Raw genomic sequence first — 15,865 nt, forward strand, 5'->3', positions numbered from 1 at the left:
TGTTTACAGAAGGAAGATTAACTGCACTCTGAATTCACATACCAGACTAATGAAATTTTATAACTCTTGTGAAGATACATGTTTAGGATTGCTTCATGAACACTTTTCGGCTGCACCTGGGACTACCTGCATGGGAACTCTTCCTGCTCATCAACTGCCATTCCAGAAAAGCAAAATTACTCACCCAAGAAACAAGTCCATATGTTACCAAGTGCCAAGACTGCACCTGGGTTATCTGAAGAATGCACCCTGGGCTCAGTCTAACCATATTTCTCTCTATGCAGTAAACAAGACGGACATGAAAGCAGACTCAAGGTAACATTAGTTTGATCAAGATTATCTGGAGATTAATTTTGGTTTTTTCCCCTCCTAATTTATTAGTTTCACCTCTTTCCCAGCTTAGTACTATAGTACCGTATTGCCATTAATCATAGAACCATAGAGTTGGAAGGTACACAACCCAGGGCGTTCTAGTCCAACCCCCTTACCATGCAGAAATACGAAACTAAAGCACTGCTGAAAGATAGCCATATTTTTCCAAGATAAGGCCAGCTGTAGATAAACATGCACCACCTTCTCAATATCCTAGAATTTTCATACCCAGAACAGGACATCGATGACATCTGCATAATCATTTTCAGTGCCTCCCCCTTTACATTAAAGCATTGACATAAAAGAAATATGTTCTGTTGAAAAAAAATTAAGGCAAGTACACAAATGAATGAATGTTCACATACAGCTCTGAATTTGTTTGAATATGATACTTTTAGATTCTGCATTTTTTCATAATTTATTTCCACAACATGAAAAGTACCCATGACAGCCCACTGCCAAATAAAAGAGCAAGCTGAATTCAATACATCTGATATAAATTGAGGGAAACTATAAGTGAATTCAGGCTTACAAAGTATGATGACTATAAAAGAATACAAATGGCATTATCTGTGCTGAACACAAATGGATCACATTTTAAAATGTTTTAATGCCTGTGATGAAAACACCCAGAAACATCAACTACAAAAGACAGTAGAACTATAAGAAATTGCAAGAAACCTATAGTTGTCCTGAGTTGACATAACAAAAGCTACTGATATGATCTTATGTTTGCAGAATAACACCTAACATTCTTTTTAATTTAAATAATGATTCTGCAATTAATATCAATGTTTCTTCAATCTCTCTCTCTCTCTCTCTCTCTCTCTATATATATATATATATATATATACATACACACACACACACACACACACACACTAGAGTCTCACTTATCCAACATTCGCTTATCCAACGTTCTGGATTATCCAATGCATTTTTGTAGTCAATGTTTTCAATACATCATGATATTTTGGTGCTAAATTTGTAAATACAGTAATTACAACATAACATTCCTGCGTATTGAACTACTTTTTCTGTCAAATTTGTTGTATAACATGTTTTGGTGCTTAATTTGTAAAATCATAACCTAATTTGATGTTTAATAGGCGTTTCCTTAATCCCTCCTTATTATCCAAGATATTCGCTTATCCAAGCTTCTGACGGCCCATTTAGCTTGGATAAGTGAGACTCTACTGTGTGTGTGTGTGTGTGTGTGTGTGTGTGTGTGTGGTATAACATTCATACAGAAATACTTATGTTAAATGGCTTTGTTTTTACACAAAAATCTGAAAAAAATCTAAGTTGTCCTAACTATATTCCAAACATTGTTTCACTGAAATGCCAAGTAAAACTTGTAAACGACAGTCCTTAGTACAAGTCATATGGAGTACCAAAACATTTAGAAGAAAAATATTTCTAATGTCCTATTTTTTCTTGAGCCCTTAAGCTTGCTGGCAACAGAAGGCATTAATTAGTATTTTAATAGATTAGGGGTCTGTTTTGTAACATAACAGATCAATTATAGAGGGTGGCCCAAAAGCCACGAAGGCATCTGATGTTTTAAAAACATTTTGTAAATTATTTTTTCTTCATTGACGAGACTTCATTTTTCACATGTTAATTTATTTCTTATACATAGATACTGTATATGATGTCATAGTATTATAAATTACAAACAAAATAAAGTAGTTATTAAATATTAAAACCCTGTTGTAACTTTTGGCCCACTCTGTACATAAAAACCTATCTAAAAAGAATGGAAGGAAGATTAAATATCCTTCTTGAAAATAAGAGCTGTTCAATAGTGGAACTCACTGCCTTGGAGTGTGTTGGAAGCTCCTTCTTTGACAGCTTTTAAACAGAGGCTGGATGGTTATCTGTCAAGGGTTCCCTGATTGGGCTTTTCCTGCATAGCAGAAAGGGTTGGACTAGATGGCCCATGCGGTCTCTTTCGATTTTATGATTCTATACAGTGGACCCTTGGTATTTGTGGGGTTTTGGTTCCAAGAGGTACCAAAATCCTTGGATTTTCCAAGTCTCATTATATACAATGGCCTAGATTAGGAAACAAATTGAGTATGTTCAAACTGTGGATAGTTGAATACATGGCTAAATAATCCATGGATAAGGAGGGCTGGCCTTTGAAAGCTATACCTTGAAATATATAAAACATTACTTTAATAAAATGAAAATATAATTAAAATATGTCAATTCAAAACTTTATTGCAACATTTTAATTTAATCAACAATTTGAATTAAGGATGGCAATATGCTAAAACTCATCTTTATATTTACCCTGAAATAACAAACAAAATCCAGCAGTCCTATCCTATGTAGGCCTATACGGACACATAGGAGATAAGGCTGTAAAATAAATAAATCATCAAAGAGTACAACACTGCTTGTAAAATCATGGATTCGTCATGTTTCTTGTCATCCCATGAAAGTTGATTGTGAGGGCAATAGTAGGGTTGCTTTCAATGGTGGGTGGAGTAAGAGTTTCATGCACAATGGCCTATAATAGTCCTGACAGAAAAAGTGTTTGGCTGAAATACTGTACACTTTTCAGCTGACAGTCCTCAGACAACCCATCCACTTCTGAACTATCATTGTGTAAACATGCCCTTGGCAAGTATAAAGGAGGACTGAAATTAACAAAGGGTGAAACCACTAAAACAACTTCCAGAGCCATTTACAATGCCTATTTACAAAGTACTGCTAATAATTACTGCCTAAATGTTTCACTTAAAGCATGAAGTATTGTATCTACAATCACAAAACAATCTGCTTGGTTAGAAGCAACTGAAGAAAAGTAATCTTAAGTATGGCTTGAGGCCATACTCACAGACACAAAAGCATATGCCTGTGACATAATTTAACCAGAAGAGAAAGAACATGCCCACTAGCAGGAATTTGTTTCTCATGGAAAAAAACATGTTCAAGTACCTTATACAGCCCTTAGCTAATACGCAGCTTTAAGCAGCTGAAAAACCATGGAAAGATCAATACAATATTTCTTCATTCTATCCTCCACATTATTATACACACCAATCTAATCCTGTGCAGATGTAAGTGTACTGAATCAGTAAACTCCAGCCCACCAATCCATACAGGTTCAGGTTGTAAGCCACAACATGTAGTGTCAACTATTTGTCCCCAAATATGAGGAAAACATTTTATTTCCAAAAATAATACAGTAGTCTTTCTCAGCCTGACACACTTCAAATATTTTGGACTTCAGCTCTCACAATGTTCTACACCTGTTTTGTTGGGGCTGTTTGGAATCCTAGTCCAAAATATCAGCAGGTTATAGAACAGTGACAGAAAGAATGCCAAAGGCAACATTTATATATTAAAAACTAAAATGCAACCATACAGTGCACCACTAAGAATTTATAACTGGAAATAAACTACTGTGAAACAAGTAGACAGTTTAGCAATAAAGACTTCTTAAACAAAAGTATGATAATTTTTTCTTCTCCAAATTTCAACTATGTCTCATGAACCAGTGAGACAAATTTTACTTACACAAGTAGATAGCTTAAAACACCTCCATATTAAATGCCTGCAAGGCTTCTGTTCTGTTCTGTCCTAGCAGCCTCCATGAAGCTGAAATTTTAAAAACTCACTACTTGAGTGAAATAAATGGGGCATGTGGGTGGAGCTCACAGAACTAGGGAATGTTCTCTCTACAGTGCCAATGGGAAGTTTTACTTCTTGTCGATGCAATAAGTATATGCAAATATTATCTGAAGACTGAAGCAGTACTTTACGGTTCTGAAGTAACAGCAGATATCTCTCATATGCTACCTCCTTTTCTGAAAACTTCAAAAATTGTGAAATATGGTATATGCCTTACTTACATCCCATTTATATAACTGTAATATGCTCTACTTCGATGAGTATTTGGAAACTTCAACTGGTACAAAGAACTCCACCAGATAATTAACTGGGATCACACAATTCCCTTATTGCAACAACTCCCCTGGCTGTCAATTTGTTTCCAGGTACAATCCAAAGTGCTGGTTATGACCTATAAAGCCCCATATGGCTCAGATCCAGGCTACCTGTCTTATCGCCCTGTATATGGAACCAGCTTGGTGTGCGTGTTAGACTACAACTCTGGGGAACAGGGTTCAAATCCCCATCCATCCATGGAAACCTACTGGATGACCTTGGGCAAGTCACACATCTTTAGCCTCAGAAAATGACTTGAAAGCACACAACAGTCTGCCTGTCTGACACAGTCCAGGCTTTGAGATCATGATATACAGCCTCAGACTGAGATGGGGTCTCCTTCTCTGGAGGTTTTAAAGAAGAGGCTGGGTGGCCATCTGTCATGAGTGCTTTGGCTTGCATATTCCTGCATGGCAGAATGGGGTTGGATGTGATGACTCTTGTGGGATCTTGTCCAATTCTGTGATTCTAGGAGAAGCCGTTTTCTCAGTCCCATCACAATGACAAGTACCGTTTGTGAGGCAACAAGAAAGGTCCTTCACTATGGCTGCTCCTTGGTTATGGAACTCCATTCCCAGGGAGGCCAGAATTACCCCCTTTCTTCTTGTCTTTCCAACAGACAGATTTTAAAAACTGAGTTTTTAAAGAACAGGCATAATATTGTTTTAACCAAATTGCTTTTAAGAACATATTATCTTTTTAAATGCATTTTACCCTTTAACTCATATCTGAATTGTTTGATATACTGGTTTAATTCTATTGTAATACTAACATTCCGTATATTTTAATGTTTTTTTTCCCTTTTAATTGTGAGCAGCTTTGAGTTTTAATCTTCAGGGAAAGCAGCAGAGCAACAAGAGCACATGCTACAGAGCTGTCAGCAGTGTGCAAATTTGAGATGCTATACATTTCTGTAGGATCCCATTCTGAAGAATGTTATAGAATTGTACGTGTTAGAATACAACAAAATCAAATAACTCATCACCATAGCTGCATACACCTTTATACAGATCTTACAAAATTCTTTTACAAGTCTTATCCATGGCTACTGAAATTTGGAGCACTACAGGTACCTGAATAGCTTAAATCTTGGATCATAGCAATGAAAACAGAAATAGAGAAGCATACTAACTTGGGGGCAGCAATGGAAAACCCACACTCTACAGACTGGATTCATCTTGATTTCTCCAGCTGACCATCAGACAGCATTTTCAAAGCACTGGGTACCTTTGAAATTTTTGACATCTGGTCTAAATTCAAGCTTTCCTCAGTTACAACAGTTTTCAAAATGGACCCTGGTCATATTTTCAAAATGTGGATGGACTTGACCATAGAAATCTTGGGGAGAGAGTAGCTTCAGAGCCCACCCAATCCCTTCCAACATATTTAAGAGGTCTGTCCAAGGAGAGCTTTGAATTCAAATTCAGCCAGGAGATATCTAAAGACCTCTTTTGTTGTGTGACCCACAACTTCTTTTTTCCCTGTGTTGCCAAAGACCGGTGACAAGGTTTGACAAAGGACTGCCTTAGACAAAGGATAGTTTCCTAGACATCTCGGATTGCCACTTGCATGAGGAAATATGGGAAAGACGCTTAATTTTCCTGAACTGCCAAAATAAAAAGTTTCTCTTTGACAGACTGGTCCCGTAAAGTGCACTCCCAGCAGCACTGATTATTTTTTTTAAGTAGCCTGGGGCTCAAATGGCATAAGGAATGAGTCCCATAATGAAGAGAAAATGATATCTCGTTTCTTTCTTTTATGTTGAGTGTTTACTTTGGAAAACAAAAAAAAAAGGGGGGGGTCTTGTTAACATAAGAAAGCTTCCTGCCAGACCAGACCAAAGTCTAATTTTGAACGTCTGACCCAATACACTTCCACAGTGGCGACCTACTGACCTCCTGGAAGTGGGGGCAAAGGGAATGAAGGCAGTGGCCTCCACCCCTCCAGGATTATAGTTGGAAGAGACCCCATGCCATCCAAACTCCCTTCTGCCATGCAGGAACACACAATTGAAGCATCCCAACAGATGGACATCCAGCTTCTGCTTCAAAACCTCCAGAGAAGGAAGGAGATGGCACTCTGAGGCAGCAGCATTTTTTATTGCTGAACAGCTCTAACCAGCAGGAAGTTCTTCCTGAGGTTTAGGCAGAATGTCTTTTCCTGCAGCTTGAAACCATTGCTTCTTATTCTAATCTCCAGAGAAGCAGGAAACAAGCTTGACCCCTCCTAACCAGCACCTCTGACCCTAAAATTCTCATAAAAATGGTATTGTCATAGAAGGTACAGGTATCATTTGTATAAAGTTACTGTGATACCATTTTTAAGAGGATTATGAATAGGCTCAAAGGAAGGAATGGGAGCCATGGGTGGGTATTTCATTTAGGCTTTCTGCCTTTTCTCTTGGAAATTCAGGACCAGGCAGCTCTCCTTCAATTTAGCACTTAATGAATGAATGTTACTGTGACAGTCAAAGCACTAAAACATTAAAATCAGAAAGAAATACATTGAGTTGCTGTGAGTTTTCTAGGCTGTATGACCATGTTCCAGAAGCATTCTCTCTCCTGACATTTCACCCACATCTAAAGACTCCACGGTGGTGCAATGGGTTAAACCAGTGGTTCTCAACCTGTGCGTCCCCAGATGTTTTGGCCCTCAACTCCCAGAAATCCTAACAGCTGGTAAACTGGCTGGAATTTCTGCGAGTTGTTGGCTAAAACACAGCTCTAATTCTGGGTTGCTGAGAATCTTTCGGACTGTATGGCCATGTTCCAGAAGCTTTCTCTCCTGACATTTCGTCCACATCTGTGGCAGGCATCCTCAGAAGCTGTGAGGTATGTTGGAAATTAGACAAAGGAAGTTTATATATCTGTGGACGATCCAGGGTGGGAGAAAGAACTCTTGTCTGTTGAAGGTAGATGTGGATGTTATAATTAATCACCTTGATTAGCATTTGATTCACTTTGCCATTAAATTGTGGTATCTGCATTTTACCATTTTATTATTTTACTGTTTTATTATTGTAAAAAAGGTAAAGGTTTCCCCTGACGTTAAGTCCAGTCATGTCTGACTCTGGGGGTTGGTGCTCATCTCCATTTCTAAGCCGAAGAGCCGGTGTTGTCCGTAGACACCTCCAAGGTCATGTGGCCGGCATGACTGCATGGAGCGCCATTACCTTCCTGCCGGAGCAGTACCTATTGATCTACCCACATTGGCATGTTTTAGGTTGGCAGAAGCTGGAGCTAACAGTGGGCGCTCATTCCACTCCCCGGATCTGAACCTGGGACCTTTCGGTCTGCAAGTTCAGTAGCTCAGCGCTTTAACACACTCTGCCACCGGGGCTCCTTATTTATTATTGTACTGTATTACAATACTATGGTTTTAATGTGCTTTTTATTTTATTTTTTTATTTTTTATTTTTTTTATTTTTTTGGAGATGTTGTTTTTACATGCATTTTATTTTGTTTATTGTTTGTTCTCTGGGCTTGGCCCCGTGTTAGCCACCCCGAGTCCCTGCAGGCGGGATAGAAAAATAAATTATTATTATTATTATTATTGATGGCCCTGTGGCCTCAAGGCCTGGCTTCTTCCTGTCTGGGAGAATCCTTTGTTTGGAGGTGTTAGCTGTCCCTGATTGTTTCATTCAACTCAAAAACGCAGATGTCTATAGACTACAATGAAACGTAAAAAGGATAGTATGGTATGTAATGTGTGAGTACTATGTTAATAATATAATATTTCTTCTACAGTAGAATCTCACTTATCCAAGCCTCGCTTATCCAAGTTTCTGGATTATCCAAGCCATTTTTGTAGTCAATGTTTTCAATATATCGTGATATTTTGGTGCTAAATTCGTAAATACAGTAATTACAATCTAACATTACTGTGCGTTGAACTGCTTTTTCTGTCAAATTTGTTGTAAAATATGACGTTTTGGTGCTTAATTTGTAAAACCATAACCTAATTTGATGTTTAATAGGCTTTTCCTTAATCCCTCCTTATTATCCAAGATATTCGCGTATCCAAGCTTTGGCCGGCCCGTTTAGCTTGGATAAGTGAGACTCTACTGTATATAAACAACTTTTAGTGGCACTTGTTACGCAGGCTGCCAAAGAAGGGGATTATGGTATCTTATTAATATCAATCAAAATTGGATTTGATTAGAAACAGTGGTAGATCATAGCCCTCTAGAATCTCTTACATTTACTGATAGTATAAATTACAATGAATATTTGACTTTAGGTATCCACTACCTGTATTTACTTTGACTACATTAGTATGATTCTTAACATAAATGATTGCAGCCTGATTGTTTCATGTCTGAAATTTCTCTGTTTTCAGTGTTGTTCGTTATTTACTGTCCTGATTTTAGAGTTCTTTTTTAATACTGGTAGCCAGATTTTGATCATTTTCATGGTTTCTGTTGAAATTGTCCACATGCTCTAGTTCTCCCTAGGCGACACACTGCCACTGGCATGGGAGGTGCTAAAGGAAGCCTGGGCCAACTTGGGCCCTCCAGGTGTTTTGGACTTCAACTCCCAGCATTCCTCACAGCCTCAGGCCCTTTCCTTGCCCCCCTCAGCCGCTTAAGCGGCTGAGGGGGGCAAGGAAAGGGCCTGAGGCTGTGAGGAATGCTGGGAGTTGAAGTCCAAAACACCTGGAGGGCCCAAGTTGGCCCAGGCCTGCGCCAAAGAGACAAGGCAAACATCTTGAGAATAATACTAATACTTCCCCGCAGGCCCCTCACTCACCATTCTCCTCCTCAGGGCTCTGGGCGGCTTGGGCTTCGGCTGGGTCTCTCCTCAGGCCGGCTCCCGCTCGCGGTTCGGCTCCTTCGTCGGCAAGGCCTGTCTCCATCTATCGGCGCCTGGGGCGGGGGCCTGGCCTTCTCCGCCTCTTTCCTGGCCTGCGGGGAGCTCCGGGGGCCCGAGGGGGCGGGCTCGGCCTGGGGCTCCAGAGCTGGCGGCGGGGCCGAGTCGGGAGGCGGCGGGCTCGTCGAAGGCGGCGGAGAGAGCAGGAGCGTCCCAGCAGCCCCTTCTCATAGCTGTGCGACTGACTGGGCCCGGCGCGAGGGCCGCGCAGGCGCAGAAGGGGGTGTAACCGCGCAGGCGCATCACGAATACGGGGCGTAGCTACGCCGGCTAAGCCCCGCCCCTCACCTGTTTTCCTTCCTTGAGGCCTTCTAATAACAATAGTTTAATGTGTTGTCGAAGCATTCCCTCCTGACGTTTCGCCCACATCTATGGCAGGCATCCTCAGAGGTTGTAAGGTCTGTTGAAAACTAAGCAAGTGGGGTTTATATATCTGTGGAATAATGTCCAGGGTGGGAGAAAGAACTCTTGTCTGTTGGAGGCAAGTGTGTTGCAATTGGCCACCTTGACTAGCCTTGACTAATAATAATAATAATAATAATAATAATAATAATTATTATTATTATTATTATTATTATTATTAGTCAAGTGCAGACTGTGCAAGGAAACCGATGAAACCATTGATCATATCCTCAGCTGCTGTAAGAAAATTGCACAGACAGACTACAAACAGAGGCACAACTATGTGGCCCAAATGATTCATTGGAACTTATGCCTCAAGTATCACCTCCCTGCAGTTAAGAACTGGTGGGATCACAAACCTGCAAAGGTTGTGGAAAATGAACACGCAAAGATACTGTGGGACTTCCGAATCCAGACTGACAAAGTTCTGGAACACAACACACCAGACATCACAGTTGTGGAAAAGAACAAGGTTTGGATCATTGATGTTGCCATCCCAGGTGACATTCGCATAGATGAAAAACAACAGGAAAAACTCAGCCGCTATCAGGACCTCAAGATTGAACTTCAAAGACTCTGGCAGAAACCAGTACAGGTGATGGGCACACTGGGTGCTGTGCCAAAAGATCTCAGCCGGCATTTGGAAACAATAGACATTGACAAAATCACCATCTGCCAACTGGAAAAGGCCACCCTACTGGGATCTGCACACATCATCAGAAAATACATCACACAGTCCTAGACACTTGGGAAGTGTTCGACTTGTGGTTTTGCGAAACGAAATCCAGCATATCTATCTTGTTTGCTGTGCCATACAACGTCGTTGTGTTGATAATAATAATAATAATAATAATAATAATAATAATAATAATAAAACTTTATTTATACCCCGCCACCATCTCCCCGTGGGGACTCGGGGTGGCTTACATGGGGCAGAGGCCCAAACAACATAGAACAAAACATAAGCAGCATAATACAAATCACACTATAAAAAGATAAAACAGTAATACAATATATCAATTAAAACAAAAATACAGGATAAAAAGTGGCATTTAAAACACATAAATGGTAAAATCGTAATAAAAACGGGATAGATTATTTAAAAATTATTAGCTTCAAAACTTAGTTACTTCCTGGGGAAATCCTTTGTTGGAAGGTTTTAGCTGGCCCTGATTGTTTCTTGTCTGGAATTCCCGTTTTTGAATGTTGGAAACTACTGTACCCTGTTTCCCCTAAAATAAGACATCCCCAGAAAATAAGACCTAGTAGAGGTTTTGCTGAATTGCTAAATTTAAGGTCTCCCCTGAAAGTAAGACCTAGCAAAGTTTTTGTTTGGAAGCATGCCCAACGAACAGAACACCAGAGCATGCAGGATCGGTAAATGTACCTACCATAGAGTCTTGTACATGGAAATAATGGGAGTAACAAGAAATTCTTGATAGGATTCAGTTTGTCTGGTTATGCTGGTTTGTGATGACAACTACTGTACAGTATATAATAAATGTTCATTTTTTTGTTCAACAATAAATTTGAATTCTTCTTCATGGAAAAATAAGACATTCCCTGAAAATAAGACCTAGGGCATCTTTGGGAGCAAAAATTGATATAAGACACTCTTATTTTCGGGGAAACACAGTAAGCAAGTGGGGTTTATATATCTGTGGAATATGGAGGGTGGGAGAAAGAACTCTTGTGTAGTCTGACATGGTGGTTGTTAGAGTGGTCCAGCATTTCTGTGTTCCCAAATAACATGCTGTGTCCAGGTTGGTTCATCAAGTGCTCTTAGTGCAGGCATGGGCAAACTTAGGCCCTCCAAGTGTTTTGGACTTCTGCTTTGAACTGGATTATCTGAGTCCACACTGTCTTTTATCCAGTTCAATGTGGATTTTATACAGCTGTGTGGAAGGGGCCTTAGACTCCTAGATCTCTTTCACACGGACTGTTTCCAAGCCAGGTGTCAATGGTATACTCGGAGTTTTGCACAAGTCACTCTCTGTATATGTAGCATTTTATGTCCAGGTTTTAAATTAATGTATGTGTTTATAGTGTTTTATATATGTATTGTTATATTGTTTTAATTTATGGATTGTATTTTAACCTATGTTGTTGCTGGGCTCGTCCCCATGTGTGCCGTCCCAAGTCCTTTCGAGGAGATGGAGGTATGCTACAAAAATAAAGTTATTATTATTATTATTAATGGAGGAATACAGCTTTGAGATTGTGACGCAATCTGGCAAAGAGAAAAAGAATGGCTTCTCTTTGCTTTGGCAAGTCAATGCAACAACAAGTCTTTCAAGTTCTATGATGGTTGTTGAGAAATGAATAAGGGGAAGTTAAGGATTAAAATGATTAATATATTTTCCCCTTACATGGGCTTCCGCTTTCAGCTAAGTGATGTTAGAAGGCTGGATTTTAGCTTTCTGGAGATCTTTTTATTAAAAATGCATTACTGAACCTTAGCTATCAGAAGTAAACACCACTGAATTCATTCACTCACAGTGATACTAGGAAAATATTATTAGAGTATATAACACCCTATAGGCTGTTAGGAATTGTGGGAGTTGAAGTCCAAAACACCATGCCCGGTATATACTAATGTCAATTTTTTACTTCCTTCATGCCTGCAATGTGAGTTTATTCAACCCGGAAAAATAAATATTCAGACATTACTAGCATGCTGTCTTTGTTGATATTTCTACTTTTTGAGGCCGGAAACACCATATTCTCCCATGTTTGGAAAACAGCTGGAATAGCGAGGTTGCTGTGAGTTTTCCAAGCTGCATGGCCATGTTCCAGAAGCATTCTCTCCTGACGTTTCACCCACATCTATGGCAGGAATCCTCAGAGGTTGTGAGATCTGTTGGAAACAGATAAAAGCAACAACTCACTGGCTTGTCTATTGTTGTGTGTCCAGTTCTCAGCCAGAATATTGCAACACCAAGGTGAGAGGAACATACTACCCTGTTTTCCCTAAAATAAGACATCCCCAGAAAATAAGACCTAGTAGAGGTTTTGATGAATTGCTAAATATAAGGCCTTCCCTGTAAGTAAGACCTAGCAAAGGTTTTGTTGTAAGCATGCCCGCCAAACAGAACCCCAGAGCATGCAGGATTGGTAAATGTACGTACCATAGGGTGTTGTACATGGAAGTAATGGTAGTAACAAGACATTCTTGATAAGATTCACGGTTTGTCTGGTTATGCTGGTTTGTGATGACAACTACTGTACAGTATATAATAAATGTTCATTTTTTTTTGTTCAACAATAAATGTGAATTCTTCTTCATGGAAAAATAAGACACCCCCTGAAAATAAGACCTAGAGCATCTTTGGGAGCAAAAATTAATATAAGACACTGTCTTATTTTTGGGAAAACATGGTATCATATCTATGAAGCAATGTGTTTTTTAACTACTTTGATAACTGTGAACCTTTTTTTTTTTTTGCAACCACAGGCTATAGCTGTTATTTGTTTGACCACAGTACTTTTTAATGTACTATAATGGGGTGTTTGCCAGTTAGTCATTACCCACATGTCTGAGTAATATAAGGAGGAGGAGGAAGAGTGCCATGCCTATCGGCCTCCTCCCCCCCTCTGCTAGGCATTATGTAGTTAGATGGGATCAGAGAAGGAAGACAGAAAGTATCAAGAACAGAAAATGCGGAGGATGAGACACATTATAAACAGGCTGCATTAAAGCGTCAGGTTAATTGATGACTTCATTTTTTTTAAAAAAGCCAATCTGCCTCCATTCTGTCAAAATGAGACACTCTGCTGCTGCACACAAAACGAGAAAAAGAGGAGACTGCCTTGCTCAAGAGCCACCCAAAACAATGGAACTGAGCACATGCTTGTACAGTACTTGCTGGAAAGAGGTGAGGATTGGGCTGTTTTTTTTTTGGTGAGATTTGGAACGAGTCGTTCTGCAGACAACAGGAGGAAAGAACGAAGAGAAAACTGAGTGGATGGCGGTTTCTGCACACGCCAGAAATTATGCTTGAGGATTTTTATGCACTCTGCATCAAAGACTATGGCAATCTTATATCATCTCTGGAAGAACTTTATAGGTTCTGCAGCCTCAAAAAAGCTCAGAGCATTCTTGTGGATCCATCTCATCCAGCATATTATTATTTTTAATTATTGATAGATGGCACAGGGTGAGAAAGACAAGCAGAGATAGCTTTTATCCTAGAGCTGTAACTATGGACTTATCATATTAGGACATATTCCATTTCTGAGACTGTTTGAGAATTATTTTGAATGAGTCCCATCACATGACGTTTGCTCCATCCCATTACTGCTGGAGGCAAGGGTGAATATTGTAGATAATCACCTTCATTAGCATTGAAAAACCTTGCAGCTTCAAAGTCAGGCAGATTAGTGCCTGGGGGAATCCTCTGTTAGGAAGTGTTAGCTGGTCCTGATTGTTTAATGTCTGGTTACCAGTATACTAGAGTCTCACTTATCCAACATAAACGGGCTGGCAGAACATTGGATAAGCGAATATGTTGGATAATAAGGAGGGATTAAGGAAACGCCTATTAAACATCAAATTAGGTTATGATTTTATAAATTAAGCACCAAAACATCATGTTATACAACAAGTTTGACAGAAAAAGTAGTTCAATACGTAGTAGTGCTATGTAGCAATTACTGTATTTATGAATTTAGCACCAAAATATCACGATGTATTGAAAACATTGACTACAAAAATGCGTTGGATAATCCAGAACGTTGGATAAGCGAGTGTTGGATAAGGGAGACTCTACTGTATATATAAAAAAACTCTAAAACAGGGGTCCTCAAACATTTTAAGTGGAGGGCCGGTTCACGGTCCCCCAGACTGTTTGGGGGGGGGGGGGGGGGTGGACTATGATGAAATAGTTCAAAATTAGGATTTACAAACACTTCGGGATGATGAGATATTTGGATCATGGAGTTAGTAAAAGATGGATAACATGATGAACATGAAAAACATGTTGAAATAGTCCATGAAAAACATGATGAAATAGTCCAAAATTAGGATTGTTGTTGTTGTGTGCCTTCAAGTCATTTCAAACTTAGGTCAACCCAAAGTCTAAAATTTAGGACAGAGGCCAGGTAAATGACCTTGGGGACCCCTGATCTAAAATCAAGACAGAAAATAAAGAACACTCTGAAAACAGGGGATCTCCAGATACTTGCCTCCAACAGACAAGAGTTCTTTCTCCCACCCTGGACCTTCCACAGATATATAAACCTCACTTGCCTAGTTTCCAACAGACCTCACAACCTCTGAGGATGCCTGCCATAGATGTGGGCAAAACGTCAGGAGAGAATGCTTCTGGAACATGGCCATATAGCTCAGAATACTGACAGCAACCTAGTGATTCCAGCCATGAAAGTTTTCAATAACATATTTAATATGATATTGGAAGGCAGCCAGCATCCAGAGTTATGGCAGTAATGGAAAATAGTTTCGATTCCAAAATGCAAATGAGATCTTATGTTAGTAATCCTATATTTCCCCATCACACTGATGATTCAGGATAATAAAAAAATTAACAACCATTCTAGCAAAACACCTTCACTTTTTCATTGAGAGTTAATCCAGGTCAAGATGGCTTTATTCCAAATTGCTAAATAACTGATTGAATTAGAAGGGCACGCTGATTCATTATGCACACTCAACGAAAACTCCTACTGTTAGCTTCACTAGATGGAGTATCCTTCTCTGGAGGTTTTTAAAGAGAGACGTGGATGGCCATTTGTTGTATGTTGATTGCGTATTTCTGCACGGCAGAATGGGGTTGGGCTGGATAGCCCTTATAATATTGTGATTAAATTCCCTTTCTTGGCTGCAGGAACAGGAAAGTACTTGCTAGATGAACTGGATAACTATTTCCTTTTGAAAAGAAACATTCCAGCATTGCATAATCCTACAGCAGTTTCAAGGAGTAACATTCCAACTTTTGAATCATGGCAGCACCCATTGTAAAACTGACCAAGAAGGGCCTTCCTGGAGAATATGAACGGGTATAAATGATACAGTGATAAAGTGAAGTTAATAAGGAGGAGACCAATATCCATTTCTGCAACCCAGGCCTCTTCTACACTGCCATATAAAATCCAGATTATCTGCTTTGAACTGGATTATATGGCAGTGTAAATTCATATAATCCAGTTCAAAGCAGATAATGTGGATTATCTGCTTTGGTAGACTGGATAATGTGGCAGTGTAGAAGAGGCTCACTCGGCCTCACATCTGATAAAATATTATCAGT

At 39.5% G+C, this 15,865-nt stretch overlaps 1 protein-coding gene across 1 annotated transcript in view; it reads right to left on the reverse strand.

Annotated features, from left to right (window-relative positions):
* trpm7 (transient receptor potential cation channel subfamily M member 7) overlaps positions 1–9,412 on the reverse strand; it is a 53,561-nt gene extending 44,149 nt beyond the window's left edge. The window contains exon 1 of the mRNA XM_008122754.2: positions 9,081–9,412. Coding sequence (XP_008120961.1) covers positions 9,081–9,083 — 3 coding nt within the window. The 5' untranslated portion in view covers positions 9,084–9,412. The remainder of the gene's footprint in view (positions 1–9,080) is intronic.
* Positions 9,413–15,865: the final 6,453 nt, after the last annotated feature.

This window comes from Anolis carolinensis, unplaced genomic scaffold (assembly GCF_035594765.1).
Source record: "Anolis carolinensis isolate JA03-04 unplaced genomic scaffold, rAnoCar3.1.pri scaffold_11, whole genome shotgun sequence".
Classification (NCBI taxonomy): Eukaryota; Metazoa; Chordata; class Lepidosauria; order Squamata; family Dactyloidae; genus Anolis; species Anolis carolinensis.